This window comes from Rhinoderma darwinii, chromosome 2, assembly GCF_050947455.1.
Source record: "Rhinoderma darwinii isolate aRhiDar2 chromosome 2, aRhiDar2.hap1, whole genome shotgun sequence".
NCBI lineage: Eukaryota > Metazoa > Chordata > Amphibia > Anura > Rhinodermatidae > Rhinoderma > Rhinoderma darwinii.
The window spans coordinates 241,090,257-241,106,906 of NC_134688.1; the positions used below are offsets into that span (position 1 = coordinate 241,090,257).

A 16,650-nucleotide genomic window follows, 5' to 3' on the forward strand; every position below is an offset into this window, starting at 1 on the left:
GGTCTTCCCCGGGTAAATATAGACCAGTAAGCTTAACATCCATCGTGGGGAAAATGTTTGAGGGGCTATTGAGGGACTATATACAGGATTATGTGACAATAAATAGCATTATAAGTGACAGCCAGCACGGTTTTACTAAGGACAGAAGTTGTCAAACTAACCTAATCTGTTTTTATGAAGAGGTGAGCAGAAGTCTAGACAGAGGGGCCGCTGTGGATTTAGTGTTTTTGGACTTTGCAAAGGCATTTGACACTGTCCCCCATAGACGCCTAATGGGTAAATTAAGGACTATAGGTTTAGAAAATATAGTTTGTAATTGGATTGAGAATTGGCTCAAGGACCGTATCCAGAGAGTTGTGGTCAATGATTCCTTCTCTGAATGGTCACCGGTTATAAGTGGTGTACCCCAGGGTTCAGTGCTGGGACCACTATTATTCAACTTATTTATTAATGATATAGAGGAAGGGATTAATAGCACTATTTCTATTTTTGCAGATGACACCAAGCTATGTAATATAGTTCAGACTATGGAAGATGTTCATGAATTACAGGCAGATTTAAACAAACTAAGTGTTTGGGCGTCCACTTGGCAAATGAAGTTTAATGTAGATAAATGTAAAGTTATGCATCTGGGTACCAACAACCTGCATGCATCATATGTCCTAGGGGGCGCTACACTGGCGGATTCACTTGTTGAGAAGGATCTGGGTGTACTTGTAAATCATAAACTCAATAACAGCATGCAGTGTCAATCAGCTGCTTCAAAGGCCAGCAGGATATTGTCGTGTATTAAAAGAGGCATGGACTTGCGGGACAGGGATGTAATAATGCCACTTTACAAAGCATTGGTGAGGCCTCATCTAGAATATGCAGTTCAGTTCTGGGCTCCAGTTCATAGAAAGGATGCCCTGGAGTTGGAAAAAATACAAAGAAGAGCAACGAAGCTAATAAGGGGCATGGAGAATTTAAGTTATGAGGAAAGATTGAAAGAATTAAACCTATTTAGCCTTGAAAAAAGACGACTAAGGGGGGACATGATTAACTTATATAAATATATTAATGGCACATACAAAAAATATGGTGATATCCTGTTCCTTGTAAAACCCGCTCAAAAAACAAGGGGGCACTCCCTCCGTCTGGAGAAAAAAAGGCTCAAGCTGCAGAGGCGACAAGGCTTCTTTACAGTAAGAACGGTGAATTTATGGAATAGCCTACCGCAGGAGCTGGTCACAGCAGGGACAGTAGATGGCTTTAAAAAAGGGTTAGATAATTTCCTAGAACATAAAAATATTAGCTCCTATGTGTAGAAATTTTTCCTTCCCTTTTCCCTTCCCTTGGTTGAACTTGATGGACATGTGTCTTTTTTCAGCCGTACTAACTATGTAACTATGTAACTCTTCAAAAGCACATAATTTTGAAAAAAAAGTGTTTTTACTGTGTAAATGTGGTAACACATAAGAAAACCATATGAATTTGGTATCGTCGCAATTGTAATGAACCGCTGAATAAAGTTATTGTTATTTATACCACACGGTAAACAGTGTAAATTAAAGATGCAAAAAAAGAGTGGTGAAATTGCTGGTTTTTTTTCAATTATAAGTTAATAAAAGTTAATCAATAAATTATATGTACCCCAAAATGTGCTGTTAATAAAATACAACTTGTCCTGCAAAAAAACAAGACCTTATACAGCTATGTCGACGCAAAAATAAAAAAGTTATAGGTCTTTGGTGTGGTGCGTGGGTCCCTTATACGAATGGGAGCCAAACTTAAGAAGGAGCGGACAGCCCACCTTAGAGACCTACTGTCCCGAATTCATAGACTGGAACAGTCCCATAAGGTATCACAGGACCGGTTATTAGGGGCAGAATTGGGGCAATTGAGGGAGCAGGTACGTTCACTCTGTCTTGCCAAGGCGAAGGCCACCCTAGTTAAATGTAGACGACATTTTTACGAATTCAGTAATAAACCCAGTAGGACCTTGGCCCGTGCCCTGCGGAAAACCCGTTCGCATACATACGTTCCACACATCCTAGGCACACATAATGAACGACTGCAACTCCCACATGACATTTCAGAGACCTTCCGTGCCTATTATCACTCTCTCTACAACCTTCCAAAGGCACTCTCCTCACAGGACGGCGGCAGCCAACTGGAGAAGATCGAGGAGTATCTTCGATCCTCCGGGATCAAATCCATCCCACTGGACGATATTGTGGCCTTAGAGGCCCCCATCTCCCCAGAGGAGTTGTCATGGGCACTAAAAGACTCACCCACGGGGAAGGCCCCGGGACCGGACGGCCTGTCCCTGCCTTACTATAAGACCTACTCAGACGTGCTCGCACCTCATTTCATCCGGGCCTTTAATTCGCTTACCGAGGGGGGCTCCATCCCAGGGGATACGTTGAGGGCGCACATAACGGTTATACCCAAGGAGGGGAAGGACCCATCCCTATGCCAGAGTTATCGTCCTATTTCTCTACTGGATGTAGATTTGAAACTCTTTGCGAAGATTCTGGCATATCGGTTGTCTCCGCTCCTTCATAACGTGATACATACTGACCAAGTGGGTTTTATGCCCTTACGGGAAGCGAGAGATAACACCACGCGGGCAATTAATTTAATGTACCAGGCGGCAGTCTCGTCACTCCCCACTTGTTTTTTGTCGAACGCGGAAAAAGCTTTCGACAGGGTCAGCTGGGACTTTATGTTGGCCACTTTACGACATATAGGAATAGGGACTCATATGATGTCCTGGATCTCTGGTCTCTACTCCTCCCCGTCAGCTCAGGTCAAGGTCAATGGGCATCTCTCTTCCTCCTTTAGGATCACCAACGGTACACGACAAGGCTGCCCCTTATCTCCACTGATCTTTATTTTATGCCTGGAACCCTTGTTGTGTCATATCCGCTCCAACCCAGACATTACAGGCTTGGACCTGGGAGGCAGATCCCATAAGGTTGCCGCATACGCGGACGATCTACTGTTCTTCCTCACAGCCCCTAGAATTTTCTTGCCCAACCTGATGGCGGAGTTGAGTAGATACTCGAGATTATCCAACTTCAAAATAAACTACCAGAAGTCAGAGGCTCTTAACATCTCGTTACCACAGACTCTGGTTACTGACCTGTCGGAGTCCTTTTCTTTCACGGGACTCACTTAAATACCTGGGAGTCCGACTTCCCAGTGATCTATCTCGCCTTTATGCGGTGAACTTTCCCTTGCTTCTTCAACGTATAAAGGCGGACCTGGACTCTTGGATGTCGGGCACTTTCACCTGGTTTGGTAGGTGTGCGATTTTTAAAATTAACATTTTACCACGGATTCTGTATCTCCTACAGGCCCTACCGATACATATCCCGCGCCCGTTATTTCAATCTCTGCTGTCCCTGGTGCACAAATTCATATGGGCAGGGAAACCGGCACGTATCGCCCGATCCTTGCTTTTTCGTGTAAAGAGGGAGGGGGGCATTGGTCTACCAGACTTTGTCTCCTATCATCACGCCTCCAACTTGGCACGAATCTTAGACTGGTTCCGGCACGGCAGGATAAAAGAATGGGTATCTATGGAACAGGCTTTTATGACAATCCCCTTGCAGGCACTACCTTGGTTGGGCAGACATGTTCCCCGGGTCGCGCGGACACACCCGACAATAGGCCCCACCCTTGCAGTCGCAGCACGGGTGTTTCCTCGAGCGGAGTTCTTGCCGTCCCCCTCCCCGCTATTTCCGATTTTAGGCAATCCTGCCTTTCCACCGGGACTGGATAGTGGCCCATTTCAAGTATGGTTGAGGGCGGGTAAGGGACAGGCTATACATTTTCAGCAGGATGGGAGGTGGATGTCGAGCGCTCAAATACGGTCTCTGTCGGATTCAGTCCCTTTCTCGACATGGCAGGTTACCCAGTTGCGACATTTCCTGGCGTCATTGGACCATCCTGGAGCACAACTACGAGACTGCTCCTCGTTTGAACTCCTATGTACAGGCACGGGAACGATCCGTCACTCGTTGTCCAGACTCTATACGCTCTTGATCTCACCCTCCAATTTGCCTCCACCCCCTTACCTGCTTAGCTGGGAGAGGGACTTGGGCGAAACATTCACCCCTGAACAACAGGAACGCTTGTTCACCATGACACATAAGTCCTCCATAGCCAGTAGATTTCAGGAGGCAGGGTTCAAGATTCTGTCCCGTTGGTATAGGGTGCCTTCCAGATTGCATGCAATGATCCCGGCGGCCTCGCCATTATGCTGGAGATGTGGGGATCATGTGGGTACAATCATGCATATTTTCTGGGACTGCCCACTCCTGACTAGGTTCTGGTCCGATGTGTGGCGCATTTCCTCAAAATTTACGGATTTATCCCCCTCCCGCGGTCCCCGGGCCTTTTCCTGCTTCATTTGTGTGAGGTCCCCGTCTTCGTATAGACGCTCGGTAGTTCGACACGTAGTGAACGCGGCTAGGGCGTGTGTTCCTGCACTGTGGAGACAATCCTGTCCCCCGACAGTGGGCATGTGGTTCGGCAAGATTCAGGAGATCATGAGAATGGAGGACCTCACGGCATCAATGAAGGGGACCCACGCCTCCTTCCTAAAAACATGGCGTGAATGGATCCGATTCCAAACAACCGAGGAATATAAGACCATCATGGCCTCGTGAATTCCCACCTAGATCCGGTGTGTCAGGTCAGCTCCCCCCCCCCTTTTTTTTCCTCTCCGTTTTTCCTCTCCCTCTCACTGTCTCTGCTTTTCTTTCCTCCTTTTAATGTTCTCATGCTTGCTTCTGGAATACCATGCACGGCTGCGGGTTCAGGGTGCATATCGGAGATTCCTTAAACATTTGTTTCCAGCGACACAGGTGACCCCATGCACTTATGTGATGCTGATAACTGACCAGTGACCTGTTGAATGTTTTGCACTGCCATTTTCGAACTATGTTGTGTATACTTTGAACGTTTTGTGATACAAAATAACAAAATGAAAATAAAAGAATTTATTTAAAAAAATAAAAATTATAGGTCTAAAATGCGACGCTGGAAAAACTTGAAAAATTTCTTGGTCATCAAGGTTTAAAATAGGCCTGTCACTAGGACTAAATTTAATATACAAATGGCAGCGGCATAATCCTCTCGTCTCATTGAAAATCATGCAAGCCAAGTCAAGCCAAGAGAGCACGTTTATGTTGGAGTCAGGCTTCGGTCACACCTGTGTCAGGGCTCTGTTCGGACGTTCCATCAGAGCTTTCTGTCAGGGGAACCCATGAATGGAACCCTGACTGAAATACGGTATTGCTTCCGTCAAAACAACGGAGACAATTTGCACCGGATCGGTCACCATTGAAATCAATGGTGATGTAAACGGAAATCTATGGTTTATGGTCTTAGTCAGTGTTCCGTTCATGGGATCCCCTGACGGGAAAGCTCAGATGGAACCTATGAAACTGAGCACTGACGCAGAGGTGAACGAAGCCTCAGATGAAATAGCTTATGTAAATGAACAGCTTTAGTGTCAGACTAGAAACTGTAAAGCCCCATGCACACGACCATGTTCGGTCCGTGATATACGGTCCGCATGTCGGCCGCATGTCCCGGCCCGATCACAGTGCAGGGAGCCGGGCTCCTTGCATTATACTTATCTATGACGCTAAGTGTCACTGCCTCCCCGCGGGAATACTGTCCCGTGCTGAAAACATTATTACAGTGCGGGACAGTATATCACGGACCGAACACGGTCGTGTGCATGGGGCCTAAGACCAAACAAGAAATCCATTGACATTGGTTTATATACTGGATATATTGTATCTATATTATTTATTTGTGATAACAGAATGACAAACAAATCAATATTGGCGTCCATTATTTCTAACGGACAAGGCCGGTGTAGCTGTCTAGTACTTCCAAGGTATGATAATATTTATATTATTACATTTTATTAGGATTAATTTAATTTTGTTAAGGTTTAGAATAGGGCTACATGGCGACTCTGGCCGCGACACAGGTTGCACAGTAAAAGATCGTTGTGTCGCACTGCCTGCATCACATGTTATGAAAGTGAATGTGGTTGCTTTGTGACCCCCAAGTAGCCGCGACACCAGAAGGAATCAAAAACCAGTAGGACTTCTTGAAACTGTGGTGTCGCAGTCGAGGCAACTTGTGGATCGCAAAGCGACCACATTCACTTTTATTGCCTGTGATGCAGGCAGCACGACAGAAATCTTTGGCCGCGCGACCTGTGTCGTAGCCAAAGTTGTCGTGTAGCCCTAGCTTAAGTCTCTCCAAATGATATAAGTATTTCATTGCATTTTACTGATCTATATCTTCATTTGCCATTCATGAGTTGCTGGCCATCATTTGTAATAAAATCTTACTGAATTTCAGATTAATATCTGTTTTGCTATATTTGGTTATACTTAAAGTGAAAGTCCTCCCTTAAACACCATTTTGTGTTTTTTTATCTAAATAGGTCATAAATTCTGTGCTGATTAATTTTTTAATATATCTTTATAGTGGTCAGAGTTAACAGAATCAAAATCCCCTGGTTATATAGAGTTAAAGGATAAAATTATTTCTGTATACTATTTTACATTGAACTCAATAATAAAACAGTACGTTTCTAAGCTCCCCTCTAGTGGTGGAGCGAACAGAAAAATGGGAGCTCAGACATTATGAGCACAAAATGTTGGAACTACAAATAACATAGTGTTAAGAGGTAGACATTTATTCTAGAATAAATCTCTCCCTAGTCCATGGCTATTAGGCTTAGTTCATATCTGTGTTCTGGTTTTCCGTTGTTCTGCTTCATTATAGGAGCAGAAGATTGAGAAACCGAAAGCGCTAGATCAGTTGCTTGACGGACACTAAGGGTATGTGCACACGACCTCTTTTCAGACGTAATGGAGGCGTTTTACGCCTCGAATTACGCCTGAAAAGATGGCTCCAATACGTCGGCAAACAACTGCCCATTGCTTGCAATGGGTCTTACGATGTTCTGTGCAGACGAGCTGCCATTTTACATATAAAGAGTACTATTGCACTTAACCTCTACTACTTTTTAACAAGCAGAAAGGACATGAGCGTGGATTCACATCTGAATAGGGTTGTTTTGGCGGCAAGCACTTGAATTTCTGCAAACCCCATTCAGATGAATGGGACAGTCAAAGGAATTTCTGCAACAAATTTGCTGTGTTGGAATAGGCTTTGTTCAGACAGTGCAAATTTGCTGCAGATTTTGCATGTATTTTTGTATGCCAAATACCAGGAAGAGAACTTAAGCAGAAGTATTCTAAAAGGTAGGATTTATACGCCAGCTCTCCTGGATCCAATTCTGGTTTTGACTTAAAAAAATGCATGCAACATCTGAACAAGGCCTAAAATGATGACTTTTGAATCAGAGCTACTACAAAGGCATTAACTTGTCCATAATCTCTCCGGTAATGAGACAGGTTGTGGCAGTATGTCTACAGTAAACTTATCAATGCATTAATATCAACATTGATTTTTACATTTACTTTATTGTGTGGAATCAAAAAATTCCATAAACCAAAGGAATGGTAAAGAATAAAATCTAAAAACAGGGACCTATGTTGTGCGTAACTCCTTTATATAACAATAAGGTGCCTCCATCAAACCATCCCAGATAACAGAACATGAATTGTAAGCATGCTGGGGTGGGAATCAGAACTTACCAAGGAGCTTTAATGGAAAAACATCCTGCTCCAAACAGGTAAGGACTTCACATAAGAAGGGAAAAGGCAAAACAAATTAGATAAAGAAACCTCATCAACATACATTACGTAAGTCATGCGTCAGAATTCAGTTGTATTCCAGTATCCACGTACCCACCTCACTAACATCTGTACATCCTAAACCTTTTGTATGATAAGAAAGTACTAAGGATGTCCAAATACATTCATTAATAATAATATTAATATCACATATTTTCCAAACTTAAAGGGGTTATCCAATAAATAATCATTTTTAGGGCTCAATTATAGTTCACAGAAAACGGCTTTCAAATGAATAACAAAAGTTTGTGTATGAATACTTTAATAGCAGAAGGTCTGCAGGATTGTAAAATAGTATATTTAAACTGGTCTTCCCGTCTTGTAACGTAATGGTTTATCGCTACGGCATTTTTCCTGCACAGCAGCGCTCCCGGCATCTCGCTCTGCAGGGAACTACAACACAGCTTTATTCCAATGAATAGGGATGTGATGTTGTTTCTAAGTCATCAATGGCTCAATGCTACACATTTCATGTAATCGTACATTTCTTTTTTCCAAGTCAATCTACTTTGTTCACATCGGAGGTCATTTTTTAAACAATTAATTAGAGACAGATTTATTTCAGCTTTAATTTACTATTTTAGATTTTTAGTGGATCAAAAATACACTAAACAATGCCTGAAATATGAAAGAAAGTGATGTAATGATTTTTAGAACCTTCTGAATGGTCAATTGCCATAAATAGGAGTCAATCAGTGCACCTGTGCCTGTATTTAAGGGCCTGCATTTACATCCAGTATATTTTTGACCTTGGTACAATGTACAACTCAGTCGAGAGAAAAAAAATGTGGGCCTCCACAAGTCCTGATATTCCTTAGGACTTCCAAACAACTGAAGGTACCCTCAACATCTTTACAAACAATTGCATACAAATTAGGAACGAAACAGACACTGAATCGATCGGGAAGAAGACATGAATTAAAGGCATAGTAAACCTTTGAAGACCTTTTTACTAAAACAATGTATTAATAGTGTTTAGTGCAACTTTGTAATTGTTTTTTATTAAAACAGAGACACGCATGATCCACCTGACCCGCTGTTACCGAAGCCGTCAGTTCCGTTGACCTGACGGATTGGGGTTTCTGTACAAGATACAGCTTCTATGTGTCCAGGATACAAAGAAGCTGCATCTCAAAAAGTAAAAATTCATTTTCATAAAAAATTATTACAGAGTTGCACTCCTGGGCCTCAATGCAACATTTTATAACTGAACCAGGTCCTCTTTGTTCTGTCTTTATGTTAAGCACCTAAATACAATGCTCCTCATTGTCTAATTTTGTCGAAGCACAGCTCCCCAGAAAAGGATTTGCGTTCAAAAAGATGGCAGCTGCTGTGCAATTTCCTTGTAATAGGACATTGAGACTATTTGTGCTCAATGTCACATTGCCAAGAGTTCTGGACCATCACTGAATTTCAGATAAAGACCATACAGCTTGCAGTGTGCTATATTTTGTTATACTACAATTTAAAAATTACATTTCGCATACACTGCAAGACATATGAAGATGACACAGAAAAATATACTACAGATGCCCCATGAAAATCATAGAATACACAGTCATCCCTCGGCATAAAAAGTTTGACAAGCGTCTGTTCTATGCATTAGCAAAATGGCTGCACACAAATGACAAGGCGGCTCCTTTCTTGACATGACAGCTCCAGATGGCCACGTTCTATGACAATCAACAGTCAATGTCAGAATTAAAAGAATTGAGATAAATTTAGTATTGTAAATTCTATGACATAAAAAAATCATAAAAGTAATGAATAAAATGATTGCAATAGTATAAAATGACTGCCCATATACAAAAACAAATACCAAAAGATGCGGAATAACAGAAGTCTTGCTGTGCAATGACCCATGCATACAAAATGGCAATCCCTCATAGAATAAAATCTACCACATCGTAGCACAGAAACTCGTAAATATAAAATAAGGAAAACAGAAGACTTGCGTGTGTTCACATTGTAAATATAAAAATACAAAAACATTGAAACAATGATGAGAATAATTTCCAAAATCCCAACATAGCAAATGGAAGACAGCTGGTGATGGCACTACAGAGCAAAACGTTATTAAAAGATGCAGTTACTGAAGGATGAAAATAGGCATTTTACCTTCATCGAAGGAAATAAAAAGGAATAAACAGCAAGTATTAACTATGAATTTGGAGGAAAATATTGCACCCATGTGTTGTAAGCTATAATAGGTATAGAATACAGCAAAGTAGCCAGCAAAGTAGCGTGAAAGTGCTGAACTGCACAAACATGGAAAGTAAATGTAGTCCTCAAACATCACAAATGCAGATTGGAGGGCCTTCATTTATTTCTTCCATATTTTACTATGCCGGAGAATTATGCTGCAGCCCGTCATTCATTTACATATAGCTAAGGACAGCATAGCCCTAGCTAAGAAATGCAAGCAGAAACTTTGTATTAGAGAAGCCGGGGAGAAACAATATGGCTGCAGGTCTGAGACGCCAAAAGTTGAATATTTCAGAAGATTATTGGATTTCACGAAAAGTAAGAATAAAGAATTGTACGTCAACTTTGTTATAGACAAGCCGGAGAGAAACAAGATGGCTGCAGGTCTAAGACGCCAAAAGTTGAATATTTCAGAAAGTTTGTAGATTTCACTATAAGAACAAAGGAATGTACATCAAAATGTAACTGTTGAGCACCAGAATTATAGGTGATGGCTAGATTGCTTCTTTAAGCTTTTAGCTCAGGTGTCAATGATGTACAATATGAGATTTTTTTGTATTTTGGTTCGGCAGGACCTATATGCACCTAGTTGATGCAGATATTGATCCATACTTACAGACTATAAACAGTCTGACCTTTTGGAGTCATGTGTTACTCCCTGCTTCTCGCTAACAAACTCTTGGACATAAGAATGGAGCCTGTGATTAGAGCAGGTCAGTCAGTATTAGTCCCATTCACAATGTTATATATATCCCTGAGAGACCTTTGAGCTGCATTTTCTCACAGAAATCACATTTTGCATAGTCATGTCTGTGCAATACAGGAAAGAATTGAAGAGACACAGGCACCAAACTCGAATATTGAGAGATTGGAAGGGGAGAAATGGAGCATACTTCACAGGGAATGCCCACTAAGCCCAGAGTTTGTCGATTAAAGAGAATGTATCCTAAAAAAAAAATACAAATTATTTTAAATCAGGTATTTATTATAAACATAATTTTTCTTGTTCTGGTTTTATTTGTGACTATTCCTCTCTCCACTGGAGCACCCACAATAGAATGACATTTCCTGTTTTCTGAAGCTCACTTTGGTTGCATTGTTGTGTAGACTTTTTGGTCTCTGTAGGAGGGGCTGGGGCTGTATTCAATAATTTTCTGAAGACTGTATTAATCTATGGACACTTCTGATAGTTAACGCTCATTTATTGTAGCTACCATAAAACACATACACCCTGCGCACATATACGCAGCAGAGAGATCAGACAGTAGAAGCCACTCTGACGCTGTCCGCAGCTGATAGGACAGTGTCAGAGCTCTGACTATCACGCCCCCTGCCTTTCCATGGACAGACACGCCCCTCTGACAGTACAGAGACTAATTTACATATCGGGCACCAATTATAACGGCACCGATATCTCCAGAACGGCTTAGACTACACAGTTAATTCAAAGTTCCCCAACGTCTGTGCGGCAGCGCCTACAAGATGGTGCAATCAGCACTGGGGTAGTGAAAGGTTCTCTTTAAAGGAGATTGAGAGGGATAAAACAGAATAGTGTATTGTTTTTTCACGTAACAATCTGTGTTTCCAGTTGGTAGAGTCAGGGGTCTTTTTATATGTCCGGAAAGGGTATTCTATTGCTTAAATAGAGATAACATATTCTGCAGCCTTGTACAGAGTTTGTCATCTTTTACATCAGTTCTTGTACCGATTGGGGCTCACAATCTACACACACACACACACACACACACACACACACACACACACACACACACACACACAAACACACAGAAGGTCAATTTTATAGGAAGCCAATTGCATTGTTACGAGGAGTGGGTCCATTCCTGCACGATCGTCATCTCCTAGTTAATAATCAGCTGCGGGGGCAGTTGCTTAGGCCACTACTGCACAGATGATTCATCAGTGCATGTCAGATGATCACACTAGTTTGAGGCAATGAGGCCCATTTAGAAAGAGCAACCTGATTGGTCTACCCCTCCTTAAGAATCCCTGTTTCTATCAATATAGCGTTGGGGACAGCGTATGCTATGCGTGATTGCTCGTGCTTCTTTGTAAAGATCATGTGTTACCAGCCTAGTCTTATGTTTTTTCAATTCTGTTTTGCATTTCCTCAGTCCTTGTTTTTGCTTTAGTGTTTGGTCAAATTAAGTTGTTCAGTTTTATCCTTAATTGTTCTCTGTTCTGCTTTCCTTGTTTCACTAGGTTTTGGATATATTTACTTTTGTTTCCATCGCGTCTGGTTTCCTGGTCTTTTCCTACTGTTGTGTTAGGGACAGTGACTGCAGATTAGGGACCAAATTAGGGACAGTGTTTGGGACAGTGAGGGTTTGTGGTGTCTGGTGTTAAGGTTTGTGCTTAGAGATAGATTTAGGGGTAGATAGAGGGCTTGCTAGAGTTAGGGTACGTTTGTTACCATCACCCATCTTCCGTTTGTTGCCATCATCTGTCTGACATCATCATCTTGCTACCATCCCTGTCTTCAATCGGTGAGTTCCGGTTTCCTGTATTGCTGTTGTCTGATAGTACTGTGATACAATTTACAGACATTCCAGAGTGTCTATTAACCCCTTGAAAAAACTGAAAACCTTACAACACAGAAATGTCAAATTTGTACACATTGAGAAGAATACTTCACAGGATGACAAATTGTCATTACAAGCACAAAAGGGTTAAGTTAGAATCTGCTTTTTTTTTCTTTTTCAAAAGAAACCTTGCACTTAACATCCACTTAAAGGGACAAAGAAAAAGCCTTCCCCTTTATACCTTTTTAATCTGTTGCAAATCATGTCTTTGCATGAAGGGAGAATGAACCATAAAAGAGATGGAGAGGGGGAAAAGCAGATTCAAGATGTAGTTAGTGATTATAGCTTGGCTCCGAAGGTTAAATTGCAGCCATACAGCTTTTAAAAGAATGAAAAAAAAGTACAAAAAAGCTTTAAAGGCAACTGACATGGCTTGAAAGCCATATTTTAGTGTCTGTGATCACAGTTTTTGTTTTATGTTAATGCAGTTCTAATAATTGCAGAATTTTCATAGCTGTGTCCCCTTCAAAAGGAGACACCCATGGGCAGCACTGAGAAATGGGCAGTGCACCAATCATGATCCTTGCCTAGTCTGGCCTAACCCGCACATTTCTATTTTCCATGTTGTCATTTCACCAGCTGTGGTCTTTTTCCTTCTACTTCACACGCTTCAATTGTTATATAATCGCCAGAAATAAAATTACTGTTTTACAATGTCTCTTTGTTGTAGTGATAAATACTGTGTGCTTAACGCTTAACTGTTATGTTTGCAGACACATTTACTTAAAGTTGTACTTAAAGTATATATACAGGGTGGGCCATTTATATGGATACACCTAAATAAAATGGGAATGGTTGGTGATATTAACTTCCTGTTTGTGGCACATTAGTATATGGGAGGGGGAAACTTTTCAAGCTGGGTGTTGACCATGGCGGCCATTTTGAAGTCAGCCATTTTGTATCCAACTTTAGTTTTTTCAATGGGAAGAGGGTCATGTGACACATCAAACTTATCGAGAATTTCACAAGAAAAACAATGGTGTGCTTGGTTTTAACGTTACTTTATTCTTTCATGAATTATTTACAAGCTTATAAAATGTGTTCAAAGTGCTGCCCATTGTGTTGGATTGTCAATGCAACCCTCTTCTCCCACTCTTCACACACTGATAGCAACACCGCAGAAGAAATGCTAGCACAGGCTTCCAGTATCCGTAGTTTCAGTTGCTGCACATCTCGTATCTTCACAGCATAGACAATTGCCTTCAGATGACCCCAAAGATAAAAGTCTAAGGGGGTCAGATCGGGAGACCTAGGGGGCCATTCAACTGGCCCACGACGACCAATCCACTTTCCAGGAAACTGTTCATCTAGGAATGCTCGGACCTGACATCCATAATGTGGTGGTGCACCATCTTGCTGGAAAAACTCAGGGAACGTGTCAGCTTCAGTGCATAAAGAGGGAAACACATCATCATGTAGCAATTTCAGATATCCCGTGGCCTTGAGGTTTCAATTGATGAAGAATGGCCCCACTATCTTTGTACCCCATATACCACACCATACCATCAATTTTTGTGTTCCAACAGTCTTTGAGGGATCTATCCAATGTGGGTTAGTGTCAGACCAATAGCGGTTGTTTTGTTTGTTAACTTCACCATTCACATAAAAGTTTGCCTCATTACTGAACAAAATGTTCTGTTTAAACTGAGGGTCCTGTTCCAATTTTTGTTTTGCCCATTCTGCAAATTCAGTGCGCCGATCTGGGTCATCCTCGTTGAGATGCTGCAGCAGCTGGAGTTTGTAAGGGTGCCATTTGTGAGTAGCTAATATCCGCCGAAGGGATGTTCGACTGATGCCACTCTCCAGTGACATGCGGCGAGTGCTACGCTGTGGGCTCTTGCTGAATGAAGCTAGGACAGCCACTGATGTTTCTTCATTAGTGACAGTTTTCATGCGTCCACATTTGGGCAAATCCAACACTGAACCAGTTTCACGAAACTTGGCAAGCAGTTTGAAAACTGTAGCATGGGAGATGGGTGGTCTCGTAGGGTGTCTTGCATTGAAATCTGCTGCAATGACCCGGGTACTGCGTTCACCAGACATCAACACAATTTCTATCCGCTCCTCATGTGTTAACCTCTGCGACATGTTAATGGCTGTAAACAAAGAGAAGATTGTAAATAACTCATGAAAGAATAAAGTAACGTTAAAACCAAGCACACCATTGTTTTTCTTGTGAAATTCTCGATAAGTTTGATGTGTCACATGACCCTCTTCCCATTGAAAAAACTAAAGTTGGATACAAAATGGCCAACTTCAAAATGGCCGCCATGGTCAACACCCAGCTTGAAAAGTTTCCCCCATCCCATATACTAATGTGCCACAAACAGGAAGTTTATATCACCAACCATTCCCATTTTGTTTAGGTGTATCCATATAAATGGCCCACCCTGTATATTAAATATACAGTTATATAATCGATCTGGGCTTAAAGTGCAGACTCTCAGCTTTAATTTGAGGGCATTCACATCCTAATTTGAGGAAAGGTTTAGGAATTACAGCTCTTTAATATGTAGCTGCCACTTTTTCAAGGGACCAAAGGTAATTGGACAATTATCTCAAAAGCTATTTAATGGGCTGCGTGGGCTATTCCCTCGTTAATTCATCATCAATTAAGCAGGTAAAAGGTCTGGAGGTGATTCCAGGTGGGGCATTTGCATTTGGAAGATGTTGCTGTGAACCCACAACATGAGGTCAAATGAGCTCCTAATACAAGTGAAACGGACCACCGTTAAGCTGAAAAAAATGAAGAAATCCATCAGAATGATAGCACAAATGTTCGAAGTGGCCAAATCAACAGTTTGGTAAATTCTTGAAAAATAGAGCGCACTGGTGATCTCGTGAACTTCAAAGGCCTGGACGACCACAGAGGACAACAGTGGTGGATGATCGCAGAATCCTTTCCAAGGTGAAGAAAAACCCCTTCACAACATCTACCCAAGTGAAGAACACTCTCCTGGAAGTAGGTGTATCAGTATCTAAGTCTACCATAAAGAGAAGACTTCATGAGAGCAAATACAGAGGGTTTACCAGAAGGTGCAAACCATTAATCAGCCTCAAAAATATAAAGGCCAGATTAGACTTTGCCAAACAACATGTAAAGAAGCCAGCCCAGTTCTGGGACAGCATTCTATGGACAGATGAAATTAAGATCAACCTGTACCAGAATGATAGGAGGAAGAAAGTATGGAGAAGGCTTGGAATGGCTCATGATCAAAAGCACACCACATCCTCTGTAAAACATGGTGGAGGCAGTGTGATGGCATGGGCATGCATGGCTGCCAAAGGCACTGGGTCACTAGTGTTTATTGATGATGTGACTGAAGACAGAAGCAGCCGGATGAATTCTGTATTGTTCAGGTATATACTCTCTGCTCAGATTCAACCAAATGCATCAATGTTGATTGGACGTCGCTTCACAGTACAGATGGATAATGACCCAAAACATACTGCGAAAGCAACCCAGGAAGTTTTTAAGGCAAGTAAGTGGAATATTCTGCAATGGCCAATCAATCACCAGATCTCAACCCGATCGAGCGTGCATTTCTCTTGCTTAAGACAAAATTTAAGGCAGAAAGACCGACAAACAAGCAAAAACTGAAGACCGATGCAGTAAAGGCCTGGCAAAGCATCACAAAGGAGGAAACCTAGGGTTTGGTGAGATCCATGGGTTCCAGTCTTCAGGCCGTCATTAAAACCACAAAAAAGGCCATACTTACTAGGTAGGTGGGTGGGTGAAAACCCGTTCCCATCAGGACGCAGACGGGTCAAAGAATGCTGCAGAAGGAGTGTGCATTAAATAGTGATAGCCCCTCCCACTAGTCTTGAGGGGAGTGGCGAACTAAGTGCTCAAAGGTGTGCGATAAATTAGTGTCAGTGTAGTGCTAGGGTGTGAATGGATGGTAAAAAATAAATATGTATGTATTAAAGTGTCAGAACTGTGTAATAATGTAATAAAAATAAATAAATAAATAAATGTGATGAATAGGGGTCAGTGCTGTGAATAGTACATGGGGTGTCAGTACCATTTTTTCTGTTTGTGTTTTTAAATTAGGAACGTAAAG

The 16,650-nt window shown here is 41.8% G+C and overlaps 1 protein-coding gene across 5 annotated transcripts in view; it reads right to left on the reverse strand.

The window, feature by feature from the left end:
- The window catches only part of BCAS3 (BCAS3 microtubule associated cell migration factor), a 1,147,652-nt gene that overhangs the window by 626,494 nt on the left and 504,508 nt on the right, over positions 1–16,650 (reverse strand). For 3 of the 5 annotated variants that reach the window (XM_075852996.1, XM_075852997.1, XM_075853000.1), the window contains exon 17: positions 7,683–7,727. The exons of the other annotated variants lie outside the window; for them this stretch is intronic. In XM_075852996.1, the coding sequence (XP_075709111.1) occupies positions 7,683–7,727 (45 nt within the window). The remainder of the gene's footprint in view (positions 1–7,682; positions 7,728–16,650) is intronic. 5 annotated transcript variants of the gene reach the window in all.